This window comes from Melampsora larici-populina (genome assembly GCF_000204055.1).
Source record: "Melampsora larici-populina 98AG31 unplaced genomic scaffold MELLAscaffold_42, whole genome shotgun sequence".
Taxonomy (NCBI): domain Eukaryota; kingdom Fungi; phylum Basidiomycota; class Pucciniomycetes; order Pucciniales; family Melampsoraceae; genus Melampsora; species Melampsora laricis-populina.
The window spans coordinates 111,873-139,812 of record NW_006768806.1 but is presented as its reverse complement, the minus strand read 5'-3'; the positions used below and the strand labels follow the sequence as shown (position 1 = coordinate 139,812).

Sequence of the window (27,940 nt, the reverse complement as noted above, 5' to 3'; positions counted from 1 at the left end):
CACTGTGAGCTCTCGGTCTAGCCCATGACATACGGATGACCTCTAATGTGTCCAGTCACTTGGGAATATACTGCTATAAACGATCGTCATTTGTGATAATCACAATCGTTAACATGAATTAGTCAACACATTCATTGCAGGCTCTTTATCCCACAATGATGCGATGTGAGCTGATGACCTGCTGAGTTCAAGGCAAGTCAATACTGGTTGTACTACCTTTGCTATCCGTGCATATATAGACTCGCATATCTTGGGAAGCTGATACTATGCAAATGGGACTCAGACAAGCTGTGGATTTCGTAGGCATAGCAAATCAGGGTATCTGATAATTCCTCCGTCCATGCTGACAACTGATGTAGAGAAACATCGGGTGAAAGAATTCCTCAGACATTCATCATGACTATGGCTCGACTGTAACTGACACTCAATTTACTGAACATATCTTCATCCACATCAAAAAATAGTTTACAAGATAAATTTTCTCCGAGAGACACCCATGTTAGGCTAAAAATTCAAAAATTCAAGTCAGTTCAACTTTTCCTTTGACTCAGAACAAGACAAGATAACATACCTTCCATTCGAATTCCACTTCACGATTAGAGTTCCTAACTAGAGTAGTACGATTTTGCACTTGTTTCATATAACTTGAAAGGCCGCCATGTTTACGTGGAAGGTCTGATGTGTCGGGGTCCTCTGAATCTGATCGATCTCCTCTTAAAAACTTTTCCTCCACTCCTGATGAATTCTTGGGTTTACGTTTACGTTTAGCTTTTGTGGTTGTGGTAGAACTAGGTTCGGTTGTGGGGGTCTGAGAGTTCGGGTCTGAAGGGTTTTGAGATGATGAGGTGGCGATTGGCTCTTTCGAGGCTGAGTCGGAGGCTTTTTCGGGAGAAGGGCCAGGTTCAGCAGCCAGTGATTTTGAAGCATTAGATTTTGCTCTACGGCGTCCTGCTCGACTAGCTTCACGTTGTCGCTCAAGTTCTCCTAATTTCTTTTCTTGTCCTTCTTCGCCAGGAAGAACATTCTGGTTCAAAGTACCCGCGAGTGTACCACGTTTAAGCCATCTGATCTTTAATGTGAATCTTGGTCCTATCTCTTGCAATCGAGCACGAATCTTTTCTTCGCCTTCCTTCAAAAACCTGTTTATGCAGAACATCAACTTTAGTACTGGACTACGAACAAGGAGAAGTTCAAGATCGGAACTTACATCTTCTCTCGTTCGGCAAACATATAACGAAATCGACGAAAGAAGATGAAATCACGTTGATTCTGTACACTCACAACTTGTCTACCCTCAAGTTGCGGTAGAGCTGGAAAGACTGATTGAAGTAGAGTCCCAATACTCAAACCAAGTGGAGTTGAGAAATTAGATAAGACGAGTTCGGGTGAGTGGGAAGTTGGTTTGGCGTGTCCTGGGATAGCTTTACTGGGCACTATACTCGTGAGTCTGAAGTAGGCTGTCGGTCCGTATGGGAGTCGGCAGACGGTCATATGGGCTGTTTTTTTGTGACCATGCAATACAGAAGCGACAAAAGATCAGCAACGGCTAGAAATTACAGACGGATTAGGAGCATAAAGACTTGTAGTCAAGAAACTGACTAGGGCCACTGCGATTTCTTCCCCCATGTGCTTCACCAATGACAACCATACTACTATAACCTCGCTCAATAGCCCATTTACAAACTCGACTAAGTTCGAATCTTTTGGTTTTTCTAGGTATCACATCGGCGCGGTGCTTTCCACCGAATAGGTTGGCCAGTTCGTGAATGAAGGCCTGGGTGAATAGAGAAGGTCTAGGGGAGGTAGTGATGAGTACTCGGTTCTCTTTGGGAGTTGACGCCGATTCGTCTTCAAAATTCTCTTCAAGGTCTGGCTCTGCTGTGGGATCTTGAGCTTCGGGTTCGGTGAGAGCCTCACTTGCGTTTTGATTGTTGTAGGGTTCGAATAAGTCGGCTAATCTACCCATATCAAGTTTGATTTCCTCGTATCCTTCCTGATTCTCATCCCCCATTTCTACCTTCACAGGCATCAATCTTTCATCTTCACGTTGATCTCCAAGCCATTCTCTCGTATTTTCAATCGTTCTTGGTATATTCTCTTTGAGTCTTTTAACTTTTAAGGACGGATCTGCTGCTTCTGCTTTCTTACGTGCCACTCGTTCGCTCAATTTAGCTTGAAGCTTGTCATGCCTTAATCGTTGTAATACTTTTGATCGTTGTGCCTTGTTGGCTATCTGAGAAGCATTTCCGATGACCACCATATTTGGAGATTGATGTGATTTGATATCTTATGAGGCCGGATTAGATCGAGGTGTGATGGTTGGGTTGATTTGCATTGATGGATGGCAAATGCTGAGATGTGTCGTGAAAAAAAGTCTTTGAGGGACGAAATTTTACACAAAAACCTCAGCATGTATGGGTTTACATGAGCTACACTAGAGCTACATAGAAACAGCTACAGGTGCAGCTGATATCGCCAGCTTGAAACTCGAAGCGGTTTAGGTCAACTTTGGGACACGTTTAACCATTAGAGCATCCGCACTCGTTTGCGGTTGTTAACTTGGTCATGTGCGGTAACAACCTCTACATTAAGTAAAAAATTACTTAACGTGACCAAATTTCACACTCGTGCCAAAATTACCTGCACGGTAGTTAACTAACTTGAGAGGTAATTTGAGTTTCCACACTGATGCAGAGTTTACAGACTCAAAATATACCAAACAAAAAAATCAATCGACTTTTCAGTCAATCAGTGCATTTCAAGCGATCCCTGCCAGGGAAGAAGAGCTTTGGGACAGGGAAGTTCATTTGAGAGTAACTTGAGATCTCATCACCACTGGATGGTTGGCACAGAGAGGTTTGTAGACAAGCAAACAAAAATTCATTGCACCATCAATTAAAAGTTGTCATGTTGAAGACCATTGAGAATTTGAAAAGAAATGCAGATAATGAAGACCCTTTTGCATAGTTCCCCTCTACAGTTGAATGTGATATCTATTTTTCAAATCCTTTTGAAGTCAATCCAAACGACAAGACATGTTCAAAACCTTCTAAAATCAAAACAAACGATCAGAAATTGATCCACTTTGATCTAAAACCCTTTTAAACCCAATTCGATATTGATAAATCCAAAATCTCAATGAACATATATATAATCACATGTAAAGTAGAACAATCTTAATCAATGTTGGATAAAGAGAATCATACAGTAAGAAACCAGACATACCCATTAGTTTGATGAATTAGAAGACAGTCGGGTCTCCATTGATTCTTAAGTCGGGTGTTTTGAGTCGAGAGGAATCAAGAGGAGTTGAGTTGGAGTTGAGTCAAGTTGGCAAGTTGGCAAGTTGGTGTGCTTGAGAAGTGAAGAGGGGGCTGGTAATTTGGCTACCACATGCGTTAGCCAATCGGTAAATTTACCGATTCGCTAACGCAAATCGATCAAAAGTTAACTACCGCGGGCCTAATTTCTCACCAGTGTGGGAAAGGCCCCGCAGTTGCGGTAAATTTTACCTTACCGCACGCGATTTACCGCACGAGTGCGGATGCTCTTAGAGCATCCACTATGTTGAGGGTGTTTTATCGTAAATTTTGCGGTCCTGATCGCAAAATTTAATCATGCGTGTTGTAGCTAAGTTGTTAACCGCATGAAATCCACTATGGGATGATGTAACGTAGGATTTAACTACGATAATCTGTTCTTAGAACACTATACACGCTATGGCAAAGTCGAGACTCGAATTGAAGTATCTTACCACGCCTCACCCAGCTCACTTCTATGATGATGACTACCTTGGTAGCCAGAAAGAACCAAAATGATGGCTTCAGGTGTTGACAATGAGCATCGAGCTTTCTCACATCTTGCTCGATCTTGGTGAAATCAATCGCACGGAATCACTTTTTTTAAAACAAAATGCGTTTTTTTTAGCAAATTCAGAGTAAACAGCTACCATCAACAAGCTGTGATTTTGAGGGACGAGGGAAGATTTTGATTGAAGGTGGTGAGTGCAGAGTGGGATGGATACAGATAGATCATTTGATGGCTGTTGACCGATTTGATGCGCCAAAAGTCTACGATAAATCAAGTCGTAGGCTTGCGTAGATTTGAACAAGGGGAGTGCAAGATTTGACGCAGTCGTACGGACCGCATGTCTAAAACAGGTCCATAGTAGACCTGTCTGGATTTTAGCGTTATTCTAACGCTAAATCACATCGTTAACGCACCCATAGTGGATGCTCTTATGGCGGTTCAAGTCAGATTTTGCGTACACTCTGCCGCATACTGACGGACACTAATTTTAAGGGTGCGACAGCCTTAAGATTTGCGTTTGCAGAGTTTTTTAAGCCTTAAAATCGACTTTTACGGGCTTATAAATCCAGGGCGAATTGCAAACAAGGCATCTTTCGCCCTGATTTTGTTCGATTTGATGCCCCGTGGTGGTGGCCTTTTTTGAAATAAATGAATATTTTGTGATCGATTATGTTAATTTAATTGTTTCATCTGCTGAGCGTGTGTGCTGGGGGTGGTGTGACTCCGTCTGACATTTCCTCCCCCAACTCACTCACTCACTTGCTTGGCCATTCCCTTCTTCGTCAGCTCCGAATTCCAAATCATCAGCACCGAAATACCTCTTTACCCTAAACACCTGATTCCTCTCCAGCGGATCATGCCTCGCGTATCAGACCGAGTTACCACAATCAGAGACCTTACCAATCTATGCATTTTTGCTCATATGAATGCACCTTCGAACATGCCCGGACATGATTTCAACGAAATTGACCCTAGCGACGGACAAATCCTATTCCCACATAACACCATCATGGCGACCTTGTACAACGAGCTATTTGACAAGGAAGAACAGTGGGGTGACATGCTATCTATTGTCACCTCCAGTCGGTACCTTCAGCCGCGCCTGCGGGTGTCACTAGGAAATCCTTTCGACCTTCGGGATATGTTACACACGAGGCGAACTGACTTTCGCCAAGCTATGAGAACTACACCGGAAGGTTTCCGTGCGCTGTTGGCCATGATTATTTCCGACCCGATCTTCATATCACAAAGCAACAATCCACAACCACCTGTGGAACATCAATTGGCCATAACTCTTGAACGCCTTGGCAGCAATGGGAATGGCGCTTCCGTCGGTCGCTTGGCTAGAAACTACAAAGTGGCGCGTGGGTCCGTGGTAAACTGTACGCGTAGAGTTATCGAAGCTATTCTGAAAGCAGGTGCTCACTATGTCAAATGGCCAAATTCAGACAGACGAAAGGCGATCTCGAAGGTTTTGGAGCGCGACGGATTCCCTGGTTGCGTGGGGTTTGTAGATGGCACAACTATCCCCCTATTCCAACGGCCAGGGCGGGATGGCGAAGTGTTCTTCGACCGCAAACACCGCTACTCAATTAACATCCAGATCGTGTGTGACTGTGATCGTCGAATTACCTACGCCTATGGAGGATGGCCCGGTTCGTGCTGTGACAGCACGGTGTACTCAAAAACTGACATTTTTGACAAACCTCATAAGTATTTTGATAAAGGTCAGCTTGCATGTAAACTCGCTGGTCAGAAAGTACATCACTAACATGTTTTTGATGTAGGCAAATACATAATTGCCGACTCCGCGTACATTCCTTCTGAAACGGTGGTTCCTTCGTATAAAGGGCAGGCAGCGGAGGTCGAGCGAAACAAACAGTTTAATTGGTGTGTAGCCAAGGCGAGGGTCCGCAACGAGCACTCGATTGGCATTCTGAAATCGCGCTGGGCGTCACTGCAAGGCCTGCGACTGGCTTTGAATGAGCGAGAAGACATGTATCACATGCTGCGATGGGTCCGTTGTTGCATCATCCTCCATAATATGCTTGCAGACCTTGGAAACGCATGGGAGGATGAAGCAGGTGAGCTAGCCTTTGTGGAGCCAGGGGAGGCGGAGCAAGCTAGGTTTCGGGAAGTGGTTTCGGACAATCTGATGATGGAACGAGGAAGGGCAAAGCGTGAGTCAGTTCGGGATCACGCGGTAGCCTACAACTGGGAGAGTGGTGGCCTCCCCATCGTTCAATGAGGCTTTCACTGTTTCGAATCGTCCTACGTTGTTTTGTTTCGGTCAACTGTTCCTTTTGGTCTTTGTCATGTATCTTTCTTTCTCTTCTTGGTGTTCTATCTGTTGTAACTTCCTGTCAAACGGTGGTTTCGTTGAAATAATATTTAAGTTATCAGTTACCCGTTCTTGACACACTTGACGCGCAAAAAATTCTTTCACCTCAAAAAGTCGGTGTCCTGATCAGAGTTGAAATGATTTCAAGAATCTTCATCTATCTTCATCTTAAGCACTACAGGGTTCCCGTTTGAAAGTGTCAATGTGTTCCCGTTTGATTACTTTGCTTAAGTAAAATGGGTTCCCGTTTGATTGCTTTGCTTAAGCACTTTCACTTATTAAAGGGACTAAAAAATGATATTCCACACTCGACATGTACCAAATCATCCGTGCAACATCTTGGTAACTCTTGTATGGAAGATATAGAGGCAGAAATACATATACAAATTACAAAATATGGCTAACCGGACAAATTAAGAAAAAAAATGACATCTTTTGTGTATCGAAACTAACAGAGGAGAAGGGAAAGCACAAACGACTGTTCAACAGAATTGGGGCACCTACACAGATCTCAGACATCACATATAAGGAAAGGACCACAATCGAGCGCGGTCAAGGGCTATAACATCGAAACAAAATCATATCCATCAGTATCTGATCGATTTGACCAACAAGATGCGCATGAGAGACCACTAACTTATCACCGGAAGGTTCGCCATGGTTACAAAGGGTCCGGATAGACCAGTTTGAGATAGGCCTCAAGCTCTTGGGGGGTCTTCCCTTCAAGAACCAACTTTTCGCAAAAGGCTTTGCGCTCGTTCCTGGTGACAAGTGCCAGTCGATTTCGCTTGTCTTCACGTTCCAAAAAGAATCTTTCTTTGGCCCAATTAAGATCAGATTGACGAGCCTGGATTTCGGCATGCTGTTTGGCAGCATCGAACTGTTGACGCCACTCGTTGGCTGAACGCAACATCTCGATTTTGGCGGTGTTGCCCAATTGCATCGCAGTCGCCACCGGGTGCTTGTAGTCTTTCCCTCGCACAGTTGAGGGATCAATCGAAGGAAGAGGGTCGACAGCACGGCGAGCCAAAGTGGCGCGGCTTGAACCGTGTGCTTGGGTTGACGTCAACGCGTTGCGAGATGCCTTGGCGGATGGTACCTCATCTTCTGACGACGAATCCAGGAGCCGTTCCTCCGGGGTCAGATCATACTTTTTCATACTTTTGCGTTTGCCAGTTTGATTACTACTGCGCTTGAGGTGAGGAGTCGCAGTAGGTAAGACCTCGAGGTCCATGGCGATAGGATCTGGTAGAGGGGGGAACATTTCGCGGTCGTGGTCATCAATTAAAACTTGTTGGTCCGGGCTCGCAAGGGTTTTGGTCCTTTCTTTTTTTTGATTGCTGGAACTGCGGTTGGTACAGGGCATTTCGGAATCAATGAGATCTTGATAGGCTTCCCATTCTTCGGCGTCAGGACTAGAGAACCTTTCCGGAAGTGGCCCTGGGCGAGCTTGATTGGAGTATGAAGACGAGTGTTTGTTGAAGACTTGGTTGGGTGCTGTCTTAAGATTTTGGTTGGTAGAGGAGTTCACAGCTGGAGCGAAGTGGCACACCAGTTAGTGATCACATAAACTTGAGTGCTGATATGACAAACACTCACCCTTGTCTCGTGTCTTTAAGCCAGGGTTGACCCCGGCTGGATGATCGTGACCATCGGTGGTGCTGCCACCGTCACTACCAAACCCGGGGTCAATTGGAACGTCTTCGTCTTCGTTATCATCGTCAGAAGTCAAAGGAGCCAAACCGGTGTCGAGAATCCCAAAGGGGTTCACATTACCCTTCTCACGAAATAAAGCATCCATTTCACTGAAACATGGGCACATGCTTTCTAATAAAGCTTCCATGGTGTCGATTCTGTCCGCAACGTTTTTGGCTGACAAGCCACTACCAGTTTTCCCACTGAAAGCCTTCGTACGGGTGTATTTGGACTTGTATCGTTTCAACCTTTGTTGCAAGACTCTCCCGTTTAGACGCATGTTGGTAGAGTTGTTTCTGATGTTGTAATTGTTGTTCAACCTCAGTGCAAGCGATTTCAAGATCAATTGTGGATTCATCGGCAAGCCAGAGACTTTAGTCTGGCTCCTGCCACCAAAAAGAGAGTTACAAACATTGGGTCTACTGAGGTATTCCACAATTGTTTGATAATCCACGAGTTCAAAAGGCGGGCTATCTCTAGTTTGTCGATTGGTTGGCGCCACTGAAACACTACGGGCCCGTTTTTGCGCAGCCAGTCAAGAACGTTTGATGGCGGCAGGGGTTGGTCGAGCGTTCGCAGGTACGCCGGAAGCTATCAAATCTAGCTCAATCTGAGCTCTAGTTCGCCTAGTTCGGGGGGGAGGCTAGCAAAGAACAACAAATAGTTTACTGTTAATATTTATTCATGCATGAGACTCATGATGATTGCTTATACATTTGACTGACCTTCACAATGGGTGGCGTGTCATTCAACATGTTGACCAAAATGAATACGGGGAAAAACGCTCAAGACGAGTTTTAGAGGACCACTTGAAGAAAACGACCAAAGCCAGTAGTAACAAAATCAAATCACGTGAGGCAGGCGATCGGAGTTGAAAGGGAAGCGGGATGGCCAACAAGTTGTAGAACTAGGGGTAAAGGGTGCAAGGTAAAGGGTGCAAAAGGTTCGTTAAAATCTGATATATATATGTGAAACCCCAAACCACCAGTGATTTTGTCAGGCATGAACACAGGGCCACACGTCTGTGTTGACGTACTGAGAAATGCCGGCACGGCCAAGCCCTGGGCGCAAGGGCAGACAAAGACGATGCTGTCCGAGATTGCCGATGTTGACGTCGCTTTGGAGAAAATCTGGGTTTTTGATTTTTGAGTGCCTGAGAGGTTGATTACGTGATACGATATCCTACGTGATATCAGGTGTGGTCCGAGTGAGGGAAATCCTACGTGATATCAGGTGTGGTCCGAGTGAGGGAAAAGAAGAGGTGTGGAGGTGGGATTTCCTGAAAGGCTGGGGTTTGCCCCGGGGAAACAAACCCGTTCTAGGTTTGTTAATGAAAGAGATGAACCAGCAGACGAAAAAAAAAGCGTTTATGCAGGGACAAACCAGCAGACGAAAAAAAAAGCGTTTATGCAGGGACAAAATCAAAAAAAAGGTACGAAAAAAAAGTCTTTTTTTTAAAAGGATTTGTGGACCTTTTTTTGGGTTTGTGGTGAAGAGCTGTTAAAAGTTTAAGACCAAATATTTGATCGCGAGGTGGTGAACCACCTCTAGAGCTGGTTCGCGAAAGGTGAAATCAATCTTATAAATTTAAGGCACCAAACAACACTTAAATTTTAAACTAAGGCTGTAAACACCCTACTTGAACTGCCCTATTGTGATTGCGCTGACTGAGCAGTTCATCCATAGATAGTTTGATTGCTAGAAGCCGTTTTCCTTGGCCCTTATATTCGTGTTAATGAAATGAGAACGTTAAACTCACTCCTTGTTTGGTACGCAAAACCAAACAACACGTGTTTGGTGCGAAGCCCAAGGCCTAAGCCAAGGGAATAAAATTACTTGAATATAAAAAACACACACCCTCTCCGACCCGCCTAACAGCGTACGAAAAGAGTGGTGAAGTAGGAGAGTGTGGTGAATTGGTAAAAACAAAACAATTATGTCAGTTATGAAATTCAAAACAAATTTTTATTTTCCAAAAATAGAACTAGAAAGACATTCAATTGGATGTGATAATCTCTAAGCATGATCAAAAAATCATCAGTTTAAAAAACCATTAACCAATCAAAGCACTATGTTCATTGACCAAATAATAAGAAAGGCAATGCGCCATGAACCTGACATCCCACAAACTCACTTATTTAAAAAATACTTTATAACCGACATGCGACAAACGCCCAATCACGTGGTTCTGATTCTCTGGAAGGCGTAAAGCTGCATGTCCACGAACATAGATGAGGAAAGCGTCCAAAGACCAACGTCCAGCACTTTTGATGTAGTCCATTGTAGCTCCAGCTTGAGCTAAAGCAGTAGCTCCTCCTGATCGTAACAAATGACCTGAAAATGTTTTGTCAAAATATAAATGGAAACGCTGCAGGAACCAAGACCGAGTTGGAATGAGACCTTGCTGAGTAATAAAAAGTTCTGGAGAAGAAATAAAATTTGTGTCTCTTGATCTTAAATAGGATTTAATTAACCAAATAGGACATGCTGAAGTGGTTTTGAAGTACTGAATAATAACTGGAGTGCCAATGAATTTCTTGTTGCCTTTTGAATACGGCAAATGATATTGAACAAATTTTTTGCAAGCTGAAAATTGCAGAGTACATTGTAATAGAACTTTCCTTTCATCAAAAAACTTCTCAGAATCGGGAATTGTGAGTTCACCTAATCTGTGCAATCCACCAAAACCTAAACCTAGCATTGCTAAAAATAATTTATCATCATGTGAATCTGTCGATTTCTTGACTACTTCTTCAATTTGATGAACTGATAGAGCTTTCTTCCTAACGACCGGTTTTGATAAATTGTTCATACAGTACTTCATAGTATCAATTACATCTTGATGCCTTGATTCACAACGGATTGACGGAAAATTTAACTTAAAAATGTGAGCAATACCAACTAAATATGCTTGGACTGATCGAGGTGAGATAATACGACTGGAGTAAGAAACATAATTGCACAAATTTTTGACATTCAGAATAAAAGGAAGAAGGAATTTTTTACAGAAGTTAGCAAAATTTTTAAAACCACATTTATATTCAACTAAAGATGTCTTAGCTACAGTCGAACGACAGTCTTTGTTCAAAAGCTTCCTTAAATCTTCTAACAAAATATTCATGAAAGCCGAGCTCGCTTTGGATTTACCTATTTTGTGGAACCAGATGAAAAGGCATTAATTGAAAGATTGGCCTCTAAACCTCCTGAAGCCAAATTCGGATCGATATGAAAATAAGTAACTGAAGCTGCCCCAATCCAAACACGTAGATCTTCTAAGGCCACATCAGAAATATCTAATCTCTGTCTTGACAAATCATCAGCTGAGGTGTTAAAATCCTTCAATATGTGCATGACCTTTACGTCAGCACCCGCTTCCACCAACCGCAATATACAGTATCAAAACAAAGGTCTTACAATCTTGTTAGGACAATGGGAATTGAAAAGATCACAGAAAAGTTGTGAATCCGAGTGAACGTAAATCCGTTTTGACCCTTCTTTAATGCCATAATTGATTGCACAAACAACCCCGAGCAATTCCGCCCAATAGATATTTCGAGTTGGAGGTGGTAAAACCAAATATCTACCCAGACGAGGCCCTGGTTCCCAGACCCCAACTCCTGACATGCATGCATCAGTGAAAAATACTGAGTCAGCGTCTTGAAGAACCCATCTCGTAGATTTGAGAAATTGAACTCCTTCTGTGTTTTTAAAACAATCCAACAACCATCTTAAATTGTCTTGATTTTCTTTATTCAAAGGGATTTGAAGATACTTATTATACTTTCCTCTCGTTTTTTCATATAAACTTTGCAACGCATACACTGCAAAAATAATGTATTTTTCCAAGGTGAAAAATGATTCACATTAATGCACAAAATGATTATTAATGCAGAATTAATGCAGAAAATGCAGAATTAATGCAGAATTAATCATTTTTCACCTCGGAAAAATACATTATATTTGCAGTGATACCTACCCCATGGCGTAGAAGTACAAGCCCATGATGCTGTACCTAAAAGTTCCTGCCATTCCTTTACATTATGCTTTGGTTTTGAAATAAAACTTTCAATCATTTGAAATAATTTAGCTTTCTTGTCAACATGAAGGTACATAGTCATTTTCTCCAAATCCACTATGTGACCTATAATTTCTATAACAGGTCCATGGATCTGTTTTTTCCACACCCATGGAATACCTAACATATCAAATAAATTCAATAGTTTAGCTTGAGGAATTGGAATGTAATGATTTTTAAATGAAATAAAATCTTTCTTGGCACATATACCCCAAACGTCGTCCATCATATTGTTCATTTTCTTGATACCAAAGACGAACTCAGCAATCCATAAAACTAAAGAAAATACTCCACACCAAATGTGTGGAGATGCTGACAACCCAAATGTTAAATTGTAATCAATCCTCTTGTTATCTTTTACCCTCATAACTTGACAAATCTGATATTGAAGATTTAATGGAATAATTCTGAAAGCCGTCTCAACATCCGACTTCCATAACATAAGATCGTTCTCTTCTTTCTTGATGTCTATCACATATGGAACAAAGTTCTTCAAAGAGTCGTAAGTTACTGCTATATTATCTTTGTCAATTAGATTGTTAGGAGAAGGTCTTCCAGCACTCATGTTGGAACAGACTCTCATTTTGAGAGAATCTTTTTTCGAATTCATAAGTAAGGGAATGACTTTCATACCCGGAAGTAATGTAGTAAATTCTTCCAAATACCGACCTTTGTCCACTTCTTCTTGACACTGAACCTCTAAAATATCCTTGAATGTTTCGCAGGACAAATGATTTGGACCGTCAATCACTTCCGATGATGGTAATGATGAACTGGGCCAGAACCCCACTCGTAATCCTTTGATGACTGAAACTACAAAACTCCTATTCGGGTGATGGATTAAAAAATCTTCTAACTTATCGACTTGAATTGGAGTGTTGATTTTGAATAAAAAATGGTATTGCTTTAAAGCATAGGCTGCATCGACGTCTTCTTTCAAGGATGGTGCATCTGGAAAAGGCCGTGCTTTGAGACTCGATTTGATGGCTGGAGAAGAACCTCGGTCGTTGATCCCATCCCAGATGTATCCGCGTAGAAATCTATGAGAAGATACTTCCTCTATTATCAATTCTTTGTGTTTTGTTGAATGTCTATAGTGAACTCAAAAGTCAGAACCTCTTGAAATAACAATCTTATTCATTAAAGAAATAAAAGTGAAAACCAACCCGAAGATAGATTTTTTATCTCCTTCAGGTATGCTTACAACCTGGATGGTCTTTCCGACATCCTTTGACATTCTGAAATGGTAATCACGTCTCATCAGTATTTTCCTCGGACTCTTTCTTAGTCTTTTTTAGAGAAATTTCCAGTAACAATTACAGACAAGAAAAATACCAACACATTTATGCTGTCTTGTGCATTTATCACCAAGTGCACAATGACCAAGATTAAAAGCAAAGTAATATGTTTCTGCTTCACAAAGATTTCTCGTGTCTTCCACACCAAACCCACTTTTATACTTATAATTATGATCATAATATAAAGGGGAATTTTGGTTATTTTGATGATTTTGTTGACGTTGATTTGAAATTTGTCTGCTTGGACCTTGATATGGTCTAGAACTCGTAGATGCTTCAGGCTGACAAGTTTCATAAGCTCTTGCCATGTATTTTGTCAAAGGAGTTGAAAGTGATTTATGATCAAAATCGCCAAACGACAAATTTTCCCGTGAAGCAAAATTTCTGCGTAATGCTGCGTCAAAATTTGCCACACACATCCAATCGGCCTTTGATCCGTCTGACATGATTTGTTCTTTGATGAATTCTGCATATCTCTCAAAATCTTTGTAGCAACTTGGAAAAGCTTCCTGATATGTTCTTTGCAAGATTCCAAAGTAATGGAACCATTCTTGAGCATCCAGAAGCTTCTTTGATAACGCCTTATTTTGCAAAGATAAATTCTTATCGCAACCATCCACAATAAGAGGATCTGTATATCCTTTTTGCTTTGCCAAGTATTCTCCTTTAATACGCCGTAAATCAATATATTCTCCTTCAAGCAATTCTTTTGACAAGGTTTTAGGAAAATCAGACAGTCAAACACTTCTGTTAAAACCTTTGACAGCCAGAGAAATCCCAGATGCATAGCCTTTCTTTGCTCGAGCAAATCTAATAGCTCCTGGAGTATAGGACGCTTCTGAATTAGGACCTGATTCAGCTCGTGAAAACCAATCAAACTTCTTTGTTTTCTTAGCATACTTTTCATCAGAATCATCGGATTCACTAGTATCAACATCCGTTTTATGATTCTTAGAATGTTTCCCTCCTCTTTTTTCAATATGAGGAGGCATCGATTTTGAACAATGAGATTTTTCTTTACTTCCACTATTCTGACCATCCAACAAATTTCTTGCTGTTTGAGCCAAGTCAATTTCTTTTTGAGTAAGAATATGGACTTGAGGACCACTTCGATTACTTCCTTGTTGACTTTGATGTTTACTTCCTTCTTGATTATTTCTTTTATCCAAAACGATGTCATCCGGATAAGTTGGGTTTGTGGATACATCAAACACATATACTGGATCATCATCTCATATGACAGGTCTAGTAGGTGATGGAACTTCATTACGATGGACAGGATGGTCATTTTTTTGTCCTTTTTAATAAGTTCACACGCAAACTTGGACCATTGATGGTACCAGTTTGAAGAGCTATAAGGAACGATCTGAGAATATGACGATCGAACCTCAGCCATAGTTGTGCCGTTGGAACCATCACCTGAAACATATTCAGCGGCCAGGGCTTCCAATTTTTCTGCCACAACCTTTGCAGCTTCGTAATCAAATGCATCGACATTGCTCATTGAGATTCAGATGAAGTGATAGATTTAAATGAAATGTTTTTTGATAACGACTTTTAATTTTTTACCTTTGTGACCTTTTTTGCGATAATATTACTCAAACAAGGATGAGTTTAACGGACTAAAATGAACAAGAGAATTTGAAGGTTTGTAAACTTCAACAATGGTGAACACAATGGGAAGTAGAAGATAACGGTCAACAGCTTATGATGTCATGATAGAAAATCTAGATAAGACGTGGAGAAGACCGACCCGTTAGTTTACAAGACCACATGTAATGTAATCCAATCTTTTCCCATTCCACTGCGTATTAATAATAAGTTACCAACCTCGAGTCCATTTGGATAAGAAAGTTGCTGCCTCTTTTGTAGATACTTGCTGCATACCGTGTCGAAACACACATCCAAAAATCTGCACCTGATCATGACAAAGTTTTGAGCAACAGCGTGAGAAAGTCTGTGCCGCAGTCGTGTAAGTCACGTGAGTCTACAACACCGGGTACATAAAGGCAAACGTCCTTATGTGGACCCGTCTACTCCCATGCTCCTCATCTCACTCCACCCCGTAGACACCGGTCCAACTGCGTGCCTTGTTGAACCGGGCTAACACCGCTGATAGGCATTAGAGTTGATGGACCTGTTGTCAGTAAAAAAGGAAGCCATGGATTCGAAGAGTTAATCCGAGGACAGAAACCATATGGAGTACACTTACACACTCCTTGTTGGGCAATATGGGATGTGGTATTCGAATTTACCTCAGGCCCCGCTTGTAGTGATTCATCGGTGGTGGATGAGGGAATATGTTGCAAGAGGATGTCGATGTAACTCCGGAGAACAACATGTAATGCGATTATCGATACGCCATTAACGGACAGAGTGCGATTGTGAAAGATGTCTAATCCGAATCTGTTGTGGTGGTCTATCCAGCATCCACATTGGTCGGATGAGATGCCAGTCTTGAGGGAGGTTGAGGGAGCCCGAGCCGCGAGGAGTTGCGTTGAGGAGATGTCATCTTTCGTAGTTCAGTTTTACGTTTCAAGTTGTATGGCTGAGTTTCTAACTTTCTTGGCATTGCACCCTTCACCCCTCTTCACTTTAGCCATCACGGGAACATCCGAATCGATCCTCTCAATTGGAAAGCTTCATGCAGGAATACTTCAAAAGGTTACCTCAAACCTCAACTTGAACTCAATGGACGTCGAACGAACACCATTATTAACTTCAAGGAATGTGAGTAGTAAACTTGTTCAAGAGGGTGATCTTGAATATAGGCAACTGATTCATAACCATGTTTCCTCTTTCTTCTTCTTCCATCAGTCTTACGATTCTAGGACTAGTCAACGTTCAGTCAGAGTTAAACTTCAATCCATCTACACTCGAACCCGTTATTATGTTCCTTCACTCGATTGGATCCCACAGTACTCAAGTTCCGATTTCTTTCATGACGCAATGGCTGGTCTCACTTTAGCATGTTTATTGATCCCTCAATCAATAGGTTATGCTACTCAGTTGGCTGGAATACCTTCAATCAATGGTTAGTTCAGTTTTAACAATTGACTATTATCCTTCAATCAATCTAATAGCATCTGTGTACTTTTTTGTTATTTTAGGTCTCTTCTCTGCTGCCATCCCTGCTCTCGTCTATCCGTTCTTTTGTACTGGTCGACACGTATCAGTAGGACCTGAACCGCCCTTGAGTTTATTGGTCGGTCAACTCATCAACCAACTCATACACCATCATTCTAGTTCTAGTCATGCGGAGCTATCGGAGCTTGAACGTCGCGAACTTGCAAGATCGGTTTCTACCTTGATCACCTTTCAAACTGGAATCATCACCTTTGCTTTCGGTCTTTTCCGACTCGGTTTCCTCGATGCCGTACTTTCGAAACCTCTCTTGCGAGGTTTTGTGACAGCGAATGCGGTGGTGATTGCGATCGAGCAACTCACATCTATGCTCGGTCTCACTACTCTGCTTGGACGTCAAAAACCTAGCCCACCTCAAGGTTCAACTGACAAATTGTTTTGGTTAATGCATCATCTACGCTTTACACATCCACTCACAGCTGTTATCAGTATTATCTCGCTCATCGCTCTGCTGAGTATCAAATTGTTCAAATCATCAAAACTTTGCCATCGCCGTGTCTCCTTTTTCAAATTTATACCTGAGATTTTACTCGTCGTCATTCTCGCTACCATCCTTTCTAAGATTTTTAATTGGGCAGAAGAAGGCGTGGAAGTAGTTGGTCCGATTCGTGCCAATGAAATCGGGTTCGGCTTACCCTGGAAAAACTTGAATAGAGCAATGGTGAAAGAGACCTTTGGCACATCTCTCACCATATGTATTTGCGGGTTTGTAGATTCGATTGTGGCTGCCAAGAGTGAAGGGGCCAGGTTTCATTATGCTGTTAGTCCCAATAGAGAATTGGTCGCTCTTGGAGTCTCCAATCTCTTCAACTCAGTGGTGGCCGGTAACATTCCAGGTAAGTTTACACTTCTTAAATGCTGAGATATCTCACTTATTCACTAGATCCATACTTTTACCCTACATGATCATTTTTATGCATATAGCTTTTGGATCCATTACTCGCAGTCGACTAAATGCTTCGACTGGCGCTAGAACTCCATTGGCATCAATCATCACCGGCTTAACGATTCTCTCCGCCACCTATGTCTTGCTCGACTATCTATCATATTTGCCCAAAGCGGTACTCGCCACCGTTATCACCACAATGGTGTTTCATTTCTTTGCTCAGCTTCCACCTGACTTGACATTCTTTTGGAAGTTGAAGGCCTGGTCTGAGCTAGGATTGATGACCGTCAGTCCACCTTCTTTTGAGAAAACTCATCTCGATCACTGATTTAGCTGCGTTTTACAAACAGTTCACCTTTTTGATGACATTGATATTCGATGTGAAGACGGGTATCATCCTCTCAGTGGGAGCTAGCTTGGTCCTGACGGTAAAGGATGCAACAGCGATCAGGGTAAGAATCTTAGGGCGGAATAGGCACAGTAGGAATTGGGAGCCCATCGATTGGAGGAGTGATACTTTGAATCAGCCAGTCGAGAGAGACGAGGAAGAAATCCCAGGTGTACTGATCGTCAAAATCAGAGAGTCACTTAGTTTTGCCAATGTGGGAGGATTGAAAGAGCGATTGAGAAGACTGGAAATGTGTTAGTAGGCTGTCTTCTATATAACTGATCTCGAAAACTAACCCTTATCTCCTGATTCAGTCGGTTACCAAAGACGACATCCATCTCAAGCAAGGGAGCGTGAACAAGTTCAAATGATAGTCTTCGATTTGGGTGATGTTGAGCACATCGATCCATCTGCACTTCAAATCTTTAGAGACTTGCTACTCGAATATCGAACTCGTGATGTTGAGGTTTGGCTCTGCCATATCAAGCCTAATCAGCTCGATTTATTAAGACTGGCTGGCATTGTTGATGTCATTGGAGATGGTAAGACTTCTGTTCATCATCTTTAATCATGGAGACTGATCAATATCTATGTTTATTCTTTGCTTCACAGAGAGAGTGCTCCCCAATGTGAATGAGGTACTGAAACAAGTTCAGAAATCAAGAGTAGGAAGTGAAGTGAACTTGTTAATGAGAACGGAAAGTGACGATTTTCTACCTCGGATCTAACTGTAGGAACAAGAACAATGGATAATCTTTCATCTCTTTGTAAACTTGGATTTTTTTCTTCCAGCAAGGTATTGCACGCAAATAATCTTCAAATTAAACATCATTTTTCCTTTACTGGTAATTGTACAATTTAGGCTATATAGAACTCGAAGAAGCAATGTTTTTTTGTATATGACTCCTTTTTGATTTTCTTCTATGGATTGCGTCATTTGTTTATGTGATAGAGGCAGACAGTAATGTTTTTTGTACCGATCATCAGCTAGATCAGTGATAAATGTGATGTATGAGGTTTTCTGCAGTTCCCTCTTGTTCTATCCGTTTCCCGATGTACATTTGAAAACCCATTTTTGGAGCACTATATTTGAGAACAGGGCACCTGTGTAGCCGTGTCAGATTTGATATTAGATACCAGCTGAGTGGAAGGTACAGCCAAGGTCTCGATTATGAGTCTCAGCTGTTGATCTCACTTGTGTAGATACATTATAAACACCTTTTATATTCCTATTGCAAATGAAACATTTGACACGTTTACAACTCTAAATAGCACTCTATTATAAAACAACATTGCTGGTAATCTTAAAAACATGCCAGCGCTTGATATCAACAGATGAAGTAGTTGAAAGCCATCTGGTTGGTTCCCGCTCTATGATCTCGTGTTACACTCCCATGTCTAGACGGCGCTCCACGTCCGATTATATCAAAGAGACTATGTACTCAAAAGATTTGTGAGTCACGCGAGATGGATGTGTAGGATTAACAATATTAAACGTACGTCGTTTAGATCTAGACTTCTAACTTCTCGAGTTGCTCTTTCAGCTCGTCGATCTTACTGATCTTCTCCATCTGTTCCGGCAATAACTCGTGGCCTTCCGCCACACGAGCCTGTAGCTGCTCAGCCTGGAGGTAGTTTTGAGAATGATTCAACTTTTCTTAAAGGCAAACCGGCACCAATTCACAATCAAAGGGATTGATAATGCGTAAAAACAAACCTGTATCAATTTTTTTCGTAAGGCTCGAGACTTTTTCTCTGGACTATTCGCTTCTGGTGAAGGAGAGTCTTGATCGAGAGTTTGGAGTGCAGTATCGAACAGTTTTGCACCACCATCGACGGCACCTGTCTTGCGTGGCTTAGATGGTTCTGGTGATTGGGACAAAGGGGATGGTTTGGGTGGAACGAGTTGTTGGACGAGTGGGACTTGAGGGTTTGAATTCGAGGATTTGAGAGCACTCCTAAACAAGGCGGAGCCTGCCGAAGAGGAATCCGAATTTTTCGTCATTTGAGGCGATGGGGTTTGATCTTCAGCCGGCTTTTCATTTTCATTGTCTTCGGTAGAAACCCGATCCCAACTATCAGGCGTATCATCTTGCTCTGCTTGGTTGATCGGGGTGTGCCTTTTTTGTTTTCGTTTTGCATTTTTCTTTTGAGCCTCACTCATACCCTTGAGTTGTTGGTTCACCGGATTTGGCTTGGAAAGACCTATGACGCTACCCTTCGGACGGTCACTGGCGTGATACTCTTGTTGTCGAGCAGAACGAAACTTGGTAACATCTTCTTGCGGAGTGTAGCCAGGTCTGATCCGAATTTCTTTCCGCACACTTTACCACACATCAAAAGGCAAAAACCATCTACATCAACTTCAGCCCAGTGAAGATTTGGGTGGATCTTGGATTGAGGCGAGCTGTCGAGGTTTGTCGAGGAAAGAGACATACGTGCCATCGGGTCTCTTGGAGGCAGCAACCAAGCGTTTTCCAGTATTAGGATCTTGTATGATACCAGAGGTGGATGGAGTGAGTTCGGAATGAAGCGGTGGGCGAGCGCTTCAGGTGGTTGAGGTTGTTCGAGCGAAAAGGAAGGATGAGTGCCAGGATATAGAAACTTGAAAGGGTAGAAAATAAATACTTACTTTCTCGACATGACCACTTTACAGTGAGAATTGATATCGAAAGAAGCTTAATCGGCCACCTCAAAGTAAAACAGAACGCCGATGAGGAATGTCAGCGAGATGACTGGGTGAGTGATCAGTGAAGTGGTGGTAGTAGCAATAGCAATAAATGTTAATGAGTCTCTTGATGATCATAAGACACCGACCCAAAGATTATGTAATCTTCAGGTACACGTCTCGGTACTTTGATTCTCGGGTACTTGTCTCATCCACTCATCTCTTCTTCATGGATTGGTGATCAAGTAAAAAGAAATCCAGTTGACCAAACCACTTCACATCCTATTCATCTCAACAACCATCCTGTAGATTCGTTCTACATCATTCGATTTGATAAAAAAACTGCCACTAGCTCAATCAAGCGAACATCAGCTGTTTGCTTCCCACTGGGCATCGCGCTTGATTCACTTAGGCTTTGATATACAAAATGGACGATTCCTTAAAATGTAATATCATCTCGTGTCGAAAATCGGTCACTAGAGATGGAAAGGCTGTCATCACGAATTGCTCTCATGTTTTTTGCCGTTTGTCTCACCTTTACTTGAGTTGATTTGGTCTGGCAAAGAAGAACCCTGATAGAATTTCATTTGCCTACCTGTTTGCTTGAATATCAACTTGATGGACCGTGGATGGCGAAGTGAGCTGTGCGAACACCCATCAATCTTTGACTCATCCCGACCCTTACCCGGTATGTCCAGCATGCGGGACTTCACTCTCAGAGCCGTCAGTTTTTTCGCTTTGAGCAAATTACTGGCACAAGCTGTTGTTGTGATGCCGCTGACGCCAATGATTGAAGTGAGGACGTTGTTTGTACATCACTAAACCCATCTGGTAAGTTTGATTCATTTCCTTCAATGAGTGGAAGCGCAACTAATCCAGATACCTTTCACCCGCTTAGCTGATTACAAGGCTAGCGTTCTTGCGGGACTTGCTCCATCGATCATTTTGGAAATTGCTAGCAGAGCTTTGAATTTCTGGTCAGCTTACAGATGTGTCCACTAGAACGCTAAGTTAAATTTTGAACGGATCCATTGACCAGACTTCGGGTATCTATTAACTTTCAATGCATCCATTAACTGAAATCACATTGCCTGATTGATAAGGACTTACCAGCAGTCTATGGAAGCCGCATTTCAGCATATGGTTCTCAAGCAGGCGCATGAAGTGAGTCAATCATTAACATCACGTGAAAGTCTTGTACACTTGCATTAACATGATCAGGTTTTAGCGGGCCGCGATCGCTGAAAAAGATCAGGAAAACATGCGACATCAGGCTGAGAACGAAATCAAACGTACGAATGAGTTATCAAGCCTAACATCGAATCGAGTTTCCATTGCAGTCCTATTGACCCATTCCTAATACTTTTGACGAATTATTTGTAGTACTATCGGAACGCCTGACGAGTAAGTGTCCTCATATCACCCAACTTTAGCACATTTTCTGACGGCCTCTTTGTGACACATCTCATCTTGACGAATGCCCTTTTCAGTTTCGGAGAATGAATTGAATATCGAACGGAGAAAGGTCAACGAAGCTGCCGAGCGGCATCGAAGTGCACAAAATAATTACGAAAAACTTAAAGTGAAGCCCACTTCAATAGAATTTTTATTCGAATGATATACACGTAAAGAAGCTTGCCTTCACTCACTTTGCTTGCTCGAACACGTAGGCCAATTTCGAAAAAGTCAGGATCAACAGTTTAGTGAACAGTATATCTGATCCTAGGTCCGATACTCCTTTGGGTCAAGCTCCACAGCATACTCTTAGAACACCTCAGGTCAGTTTTTGGCTCTTTGGTTGAAAGAACTTTGTGTAACAAGATGTCCATCTTATGTCTGACAATCATACTTGTGATCACTTGACAAAATTTTAGATCACTCCGGTGCGCGGTGATCCAATAATTAGGTCAGATCTCGCTACCAGATCGTTTGGCACACCACGACATGCATACAGCGGTGCGCGGATACCCGACCAGCTCAGATCAATCAGCGAACGGCAGAATCTAAACAACGCTCGGAGTAACGTCCTTCAGGTATCCGAGGCTGGAGGACACGCCCTTCGCAGCGTGCGACACAGATTCCCCCCCGGTACAGGACTTGCGCCGACATTTCAAGCCAGGAGCAAGAAAAGAAGCAATGGTGATGTTGAGAACGATTATCAGACTGGTGGAATGGCTCAAAATATCGGACCCTCTGGTGGTCAAGCCAGATCAGTTTTAAGGCGGCCAAAGTTTCACTCTCGGCTTGATCACACTCTCTCAGGCCGCTCGCGTCCGCCAGGCGACATACTTCGTGAACAGGAAGGAAGGCCAGCTGTATCAGACTGGTAAATAATAGCAGGTGTGTATGTCTGAAATGTACTTTTGATTTTGTAATAAGGAAATCACGCTGAGTTGTGAAATACAAAGTGAAGTGGGATCACCGATCTGTCACGCTTTCATGAACTTCATAGTTGTATGGAAACAATATATTTCGCTTCTGATACCTGATTATATTTGATCTTGTTATGCAGAAGAAAAAGAGGGATAAAGTAAACGGTCGAAATATGTAGTGATTGTTTATGAAATAAGAATCCTTTATTCAAGCCTGATTGAAGAGAATATATAGAAAATGCGTCAATGGATCAAGTAAGTTGATTTACTATGGAACTTGAAGTCATCAGCTTATAGTCGTGATGAAGGAAGCTACGTAGAGAAAAGCTCTGCCTGACACAGAAATCATGAATTCTGACTTAACAAGTGATGATGGGAAGGTGAACAGTGAGCATGATTCTGAACCACCAAGGATGCATGAAGGTGATCAGTGTCAGAAACACTGCTGTGATTCTCATCCTGTCACTCTGTGAAGGAGAAGAGTTGTATGTCATGTAATTTACATATACACAGACAGAATAAAGTGTGATCGAGTGAAACATCACAAAGGATTGAGAAACGCGAAAAAGCAAAAGACCACCAAGACTTTTAACGAAAGAACCATCGTCAACTTCTCAGATTTCTCTGGAAAATGGCAGCTCAACAACAACAGCAGCAACACCAAGAACTCATTACTCAAGCACTAGCTCATACTCTCGATCCTAATCCAACTACTCGATCTCAAGCTGAATTGACTTTGAAACAAGCTAAAACTACTTCAGATCACTTTGGTTTGATTCTGATTGCTATCACTCAAAATCATACTATTCATACTTCAATCAGACAAGCTTCAGCTCTTGCATTCAAGAATTATGTTAAATCATCTTGGTCACAATCTGTAAGTAGTCTGCTTCTTTCTTCTTATTTTCAACACGATCATTTGTTTGCTTAAACTGATACTATTTCATTGCACAGGACGAAGATCAACAGGATGAAGTTGTGATTTCTGAATCTGATCGGAAAACTCTCAAAGAACAATTAGTGGCGACCCTTATCTCACTCTCGGATACGCCACAATTACAAATTCAGTATCAAGAATCAATCTCTATAGTAGCTGATGCTGACTTTCCAGATCAATGGCCCGATTTGATTGATCAAATCGTTCAACGATTTAGTCTTACAGATTGGAAACTTAATAATTCATTGCTTTCTACTGCTCATGCGATTTTCAAACGTTGGCGATCTCAATTCAGGACTGATTCACTTTTTCTTCAGATTAAGTTTGTCCTCGAAAGATTCGCTGAGCCATATCTGTCTCTCTTCAAGGTCATTATCTCACAACAACGCTTTTCTTACGGTTTCATTCTGCAATATCTGACCATATTTGATCTCTCATTAATAGCATCTCGATGGCGCGCTCAGCAATAATATCCAGACACTGCCGGCAGCTCAGCAACAAGACTTGATCAGATGTCTCCTCAGTATGATTCAGATTTATTACGATCTTAACTCACAAGACATTCCAGAATTCTTTGAAGACAATTTACCCGAATTCATGACCATTTTACACAAATACTTAACGTGGGATTATCCTGGCTCTTCCTCAAACGATGACGATGAAGAAGCTGAAGCAGGAGACCTAGAGAAAATTAAAGCTAGTATTTGTGAAGTCGTTGAACTCTATAGTCAACGATACCTGGATGTTTTCCCAATGATGGGTCAGTTTGCAGAGACATGTTGGGCTATGCTCACTCGTCTTGGCCAACAGCAGCGCTATGATATCGTCAGTATTTACTCTTTGCTATCTTTTACCTGATCTCTTTCAGCTTCCCACTGACAATTTGTCTATCTTTTCAACGCATCCTGTTCCAGCTTATCAGCAAGGCGACGCGGTTTCTTTCTGTTGTAGTCCGAATGCCGTCCCAAAAAGCTCTTTTCGAAAGTGACGCAACTCTTGAAGCTTTTTGTGAGAAGATTGTCTTGCCTAACATGATGCTACGAGGTGAGAGATGCTGCTCGCCTTTGAATTTTTCGTTAGACTCCATCTCATCTTTGCTGCTCACTTCCTGACGAATCCACAAAACAGAGTTTGAGGTAGAGATGTTCGAGGACGACCCGGCGGAATTTGTACGAAGGGATCTAGAAGGGTCCGATAATGACACTCGTCGCCAGGCTGCTACCAACTTCACACGAGCTTTGATGGAACAGTTTGAGGCAAAGGTCACTAAGATCATCACCACCTATGTTCAAGATAATCTCCAGGTATGTGAATCTTGTTCTTCATCTTTTTCTTGACCAGATCCTTATTATCTTTTCATTATGAATCAGAAATATGCATCGAATCCAACTGCGAACTGGAAATCAAAGGATGCTGCTGTCTCTCTTCTCGCATCGGTCGCGTCTCGCAGTTCCACCTCAACAGGAGGGGTCACTTCGACCAACTCGTTGGTGGATGTAGTGCGCTTCTTTTCCGAACACGTGGTTCAAGATCTTCAAGTCTCGACTGGAGCGCCTGCAACACATAGCGTGATCGTCGCCGATGCAATCAAGTTTCTCCACACATTTCGAAACCAGCTCACACGCGAGCAATTGATCTCAGTCATCCCGCTCCTCGTTCCACATTTAAGATCAGATGTAATGGTGATCTACACATATGCGGCACATACGATTGAACGTATACTTTTCATCAAGCGTGACAATCAGCTGTTGTCAGTCCCCCTTGTTTCTTCGTTTCTCGACAATTTGCTAGGATTGTTTTTTAATTATTTTCCTTGATAGAATTTCCTCGGGCGACATTCAAGCCTTAACACACGAATTGCTTCAGGCTCTCTTTGGACAGATTCGGAAAGGTTCGACCCCACAGCTCATTGCACAAAATGATGGTTTGATGAAGTGTGAGTTTTTCTCAAGCAGCATTCGAGCGTACGAGATGTTGATGTGTTGGAGTTTTCGCTAGGTGCGATGAGAGTGATTTTCACCGCGAGGCATTCATTGGTACCGCAATATCAGGATATATTGTCAAACCTAATTTTCATCGTTTCAGAGATCAGCAAGAATCCCAGTAACCCAAAGTTCAATCACTACACCTTTGAAAGCATCGCCGCGCTCATCAGGTCGGTCTTTGTTACTCATCACGAAACATCATCTGTTCACTATTGATTGACTCTGATCAAGGTATGAAAACTTCTTGCAGGTTCACAACTGTGGAAAATGCTGTACCACTTTCTACCTTTGAAACTGCACTTTTCCCTTCATTTTCAAACATTTTGAGTCAGGATATACAGGGTAAGGACTCTGGTTCAATTCGTCGAAACGCTAATCGTAGCAAGAGCTGAGCTCACTGATCTTGTTCTTCTCAGACTTCGCCCCATTTGTGTTCCAAATCCTGTCGCAGATGCTCGAGATGCACGTCAATGATCTACCTGAATATTACGTCAGTTTACTTCAACCTCTATTGACACCCAACTTGTGGGAAGTGCGTGGAAATATCCCGGCATTGGTAAGGCTCTTGAGGGCCTACCTTTCCGTTGGCGCAAAGTGGATTGTAGAAGGAAATTGGGTTTCAGGAATGCTCGGCGTGTTCCAAAAGTTGATCGGGTCGAAGGTCAATGATCAATACGGGTTCGAATTGCTTCAGGATTTGTTCAAATATATTCCAATGTAAGTTCAGCCACCAATCAACCCTATTATCGCTTTCTGTGGGCTTTTGATCACGATGAATATGAATAGGGAGCATCTGTCAAGTTATCTACGAAACGTGTTTGTTATCTTACTGACTCGGCTCCAAGCGAGTAAGACCGAAAAGTATACTCGAGGATTACTCTACTTTCTCATGTTTGCAATGACCTTGGAAAAACCCCACCTTTCCCCCGACGTGATAATCTCGACTCTGAACTCTATTCAACCTGGGTTCGTTGATAGTTCTGATATTCGCTGGCTTGAATGAGATCTGTTTCCAGTCCCAACTAATCGTTCTTCCTCAGATTGTTCTGCCAGGTGATGGAAGGTGTTTTGATTCCGGCGGTTCCTAGCACGCCACTCAAAGACCGTCGGGTGGTGGCACTTGGTCATGTCTCGCTCTTAACTCGGTCTCGAAGTCTGCAAAATGACAGTGAAGCACGATTGTATCTTCCGATCTTGAGTTCAGTACTCCGAATATTCACTTTACCACAATTGTCAAAAGGAACGGAAACGGCTGAGGAAGAGGTTGAAGAACATGAATATCAAGTGGGCTTTAGTATGCTAGGAGCTAGTAAACCACGTGGTAAAGAAGAAGTTCTGTTTGAAGCCATGGGGGATCCAAAGGATGCTCTTGCAAGAGGATTACAGCAGGCTGGCGAGGCTCAACCTGGGAAGGTACGTCTTCATAGTCACAAAGTCACTGTATTAACTGTGCTGACAATATCGGGTTGCAAATGTTAGGTACCTGCGTTGTTTTCTCAAATGGATTCCACGTTAAGTGCTCCTTACCTACAGTGGCTTGGGGCGACGGGCTACCAGTTTAAGTGATGATGTATCTATGCGAGTTTGAGCGTAATGCGATATAAAGAGTTGTTCTTGGTTTTTCGCCAATTGCAAATTGTGTTTGCAATTGGTCCACAATTAGATTATTGTACATCCTTGAGACTACACATGTTTGCAGACTACATACCCAAAAGCAAGCAGCTACATATATAGTCCTCAATAGCACTACATGTGAAGTTCTTTGATAGCACTTCTTGAGCCTTGTCCCCACTTGTCATGAACTGCTAGGAACTAGTAGATTACTAACATAGCAGTTAAGAAAATGTAAAGAGATCCATTTTTCATTTCATGAACACATTGAAGAGATAATCATTGGTACCTGATTTGCATCATTACTATATACTAGAGAATATGTGAGCATGCCCACAACAGGGAAAATCTCTTGCGACCTACCTACTTGAACCAATATTTTATACACTATCATTTAAGAAAAGCTTGCAACAAATTCCCCACCAATTTGCTTGAGTCCTGTGGGCAAAATTGAGCAAGCTTTTGTAAATTGACTGTATAAACAGTCCCAAAGTCAACACTGCCACAATTACGCTACGAGTATTGGTATTGAAGTGGTATTGTATCCTCAGTATCAGTACCTGAGGCGCAATACGCTACCGGCCAAGCCTCCGGTTAGTATCAGGTACGGCAATACTTGACTCGGTATTGTATTGGGTCCCCGGTATGGTACGGGCCTGGCACCTGGGGCGGTATTGGAGTATTGTACCAGTATTGCAGTATTGTTTGAACTAACTCCAACATCAGAGCT

General features: G+C 42.3%; 5 protein-coding genes across 5 annotated transcripts; 3 read left to right on the top strand and 2 right to left on the bottom strand.

Annotated features, from left to right (window-relative positions):
• Window positions 1-263: 263 nt before the first annotated feature.
• On the bottom strand, window positions 264-2,341 carry MELLADRAFT_117561 (uncharacterized protein; the record flags this gene model as incomplete). The annotated part of the gene is made up of 4 exons (XM_007414235.1): window positions 264-504; window positions 572-1,139; window positions 1,208-1,496; window positions 1,600-2,341. The coding sequence occupies 4 exons, from the start codon at window positions 2,258-2,260 to the stop codon at window positions 466-468; spliced, it is 1,557 nt and encodes a 518-aa protein (XP_007414297.1).
• Window positions 2,342-15,670: 13,329 nt separating this feature from the next.
• Window positions 15,671-18,678, top strand: MELLADRAFT_117560 (uncharacterized protein; the record flags this gene model as incomplete). Its single annotated transcript, XM_007414364.1, has 8 exons — window positions 15,671-15,739; window positions 15,819-15,949; window positions 16,037-16,253; window positions 16,330-17,199; window positions 17,288-17,535; window positions 17,600-17,891; window positions 17,952-18,179; window positions 18,250-18,678. The coding sequence occupies 7 exons, from the start codon at window positions 15,911-15,913 to the stop codon at window positions 18,363-18,365; spliced, it is 2,010 nt and encodes a 669-aa protein (XP_007414426.1).
• Window positions 18,679-18,850: 172 nt separating this feature from the next.
• On the bottom strand, window positions 18,851-20,434 carry MELLADRAFT_72777 (uncharacterized protein; the record flags this gene model as incomplete). The annotated part of the gene is made up of 5 exons (XM_007414234.1): window positions 18,851-19,071; window positions 19,138-19,262; window positions 19,355-19,961; window positions 20,076-20,183; window positions 20,270-20,434. 4 exons carry the CDS (start codon window positions 20,278-20,280, stop codon window positions 19,149-19,151), a joined length of 840 nt encoding a protein of 279 aa, XP_007414296.1.
• Window positions 20,435-20,732: 298 nt separating this feature from the next.
• Window positions 20,733-22,635, top strand: MELLADRAFT_110150 (uncharacterized protein; the record flags this gene model as incomplete). The annotated part of the gene is made up of 10 exons (XM_007414365.1): window positions 20,733-20,829; window positions 20,944-21,028; window positions 21,102-21,136; window positions 21,204-21,282; window positions 21,409-21,469; window positions 21,534-21,597; window positions 21,689-21,709; window positions 21,796-21,887; window positions 21,976-22,083; window positions 22,180-22,635. 10 exons carry the CDS (start codon window positions 20,733-20,735, stop codon window positions 22,633-22,635), a joined length of 1,098 nt encoding a protein of 365 aa, XP_007414427.1.
• Window positions 22,636-23,268: 633 nt separating this feature from the next.
• MELLADRAFT_75463 (uncharacterized protein) lies at window positions 23,269-27,581 on the top strand (the record flags this gene model as incomplete). The annotated part of the gene is made up of 13 exons (XM_007414366.1): window positions 23,269-23,554; window positions 23,632-23,982; window positions 24,059-24,439; window positions 24,529-24,658; window positions 24,743-24,918; window positions 24,985-25,364; window positions 25,435-25,550; window positions 25,613-25,769; window positions 25,850-25,941; window positions 26,016-26,316; window positions 26,386-26,565; window positions 26,640-26,936; window positions 27,527-27,581. The coding sequence occupies 13 exons, from the start codon at window positions 23,309-23,311 to the stop codon at window positions 27,579-27,581; spliced, it is 2,862 nt and encodes a 953-aa protein (XP_007414428.1).
• Window positions 27,582-27,940: the final 359 nt, after the last annotated feature.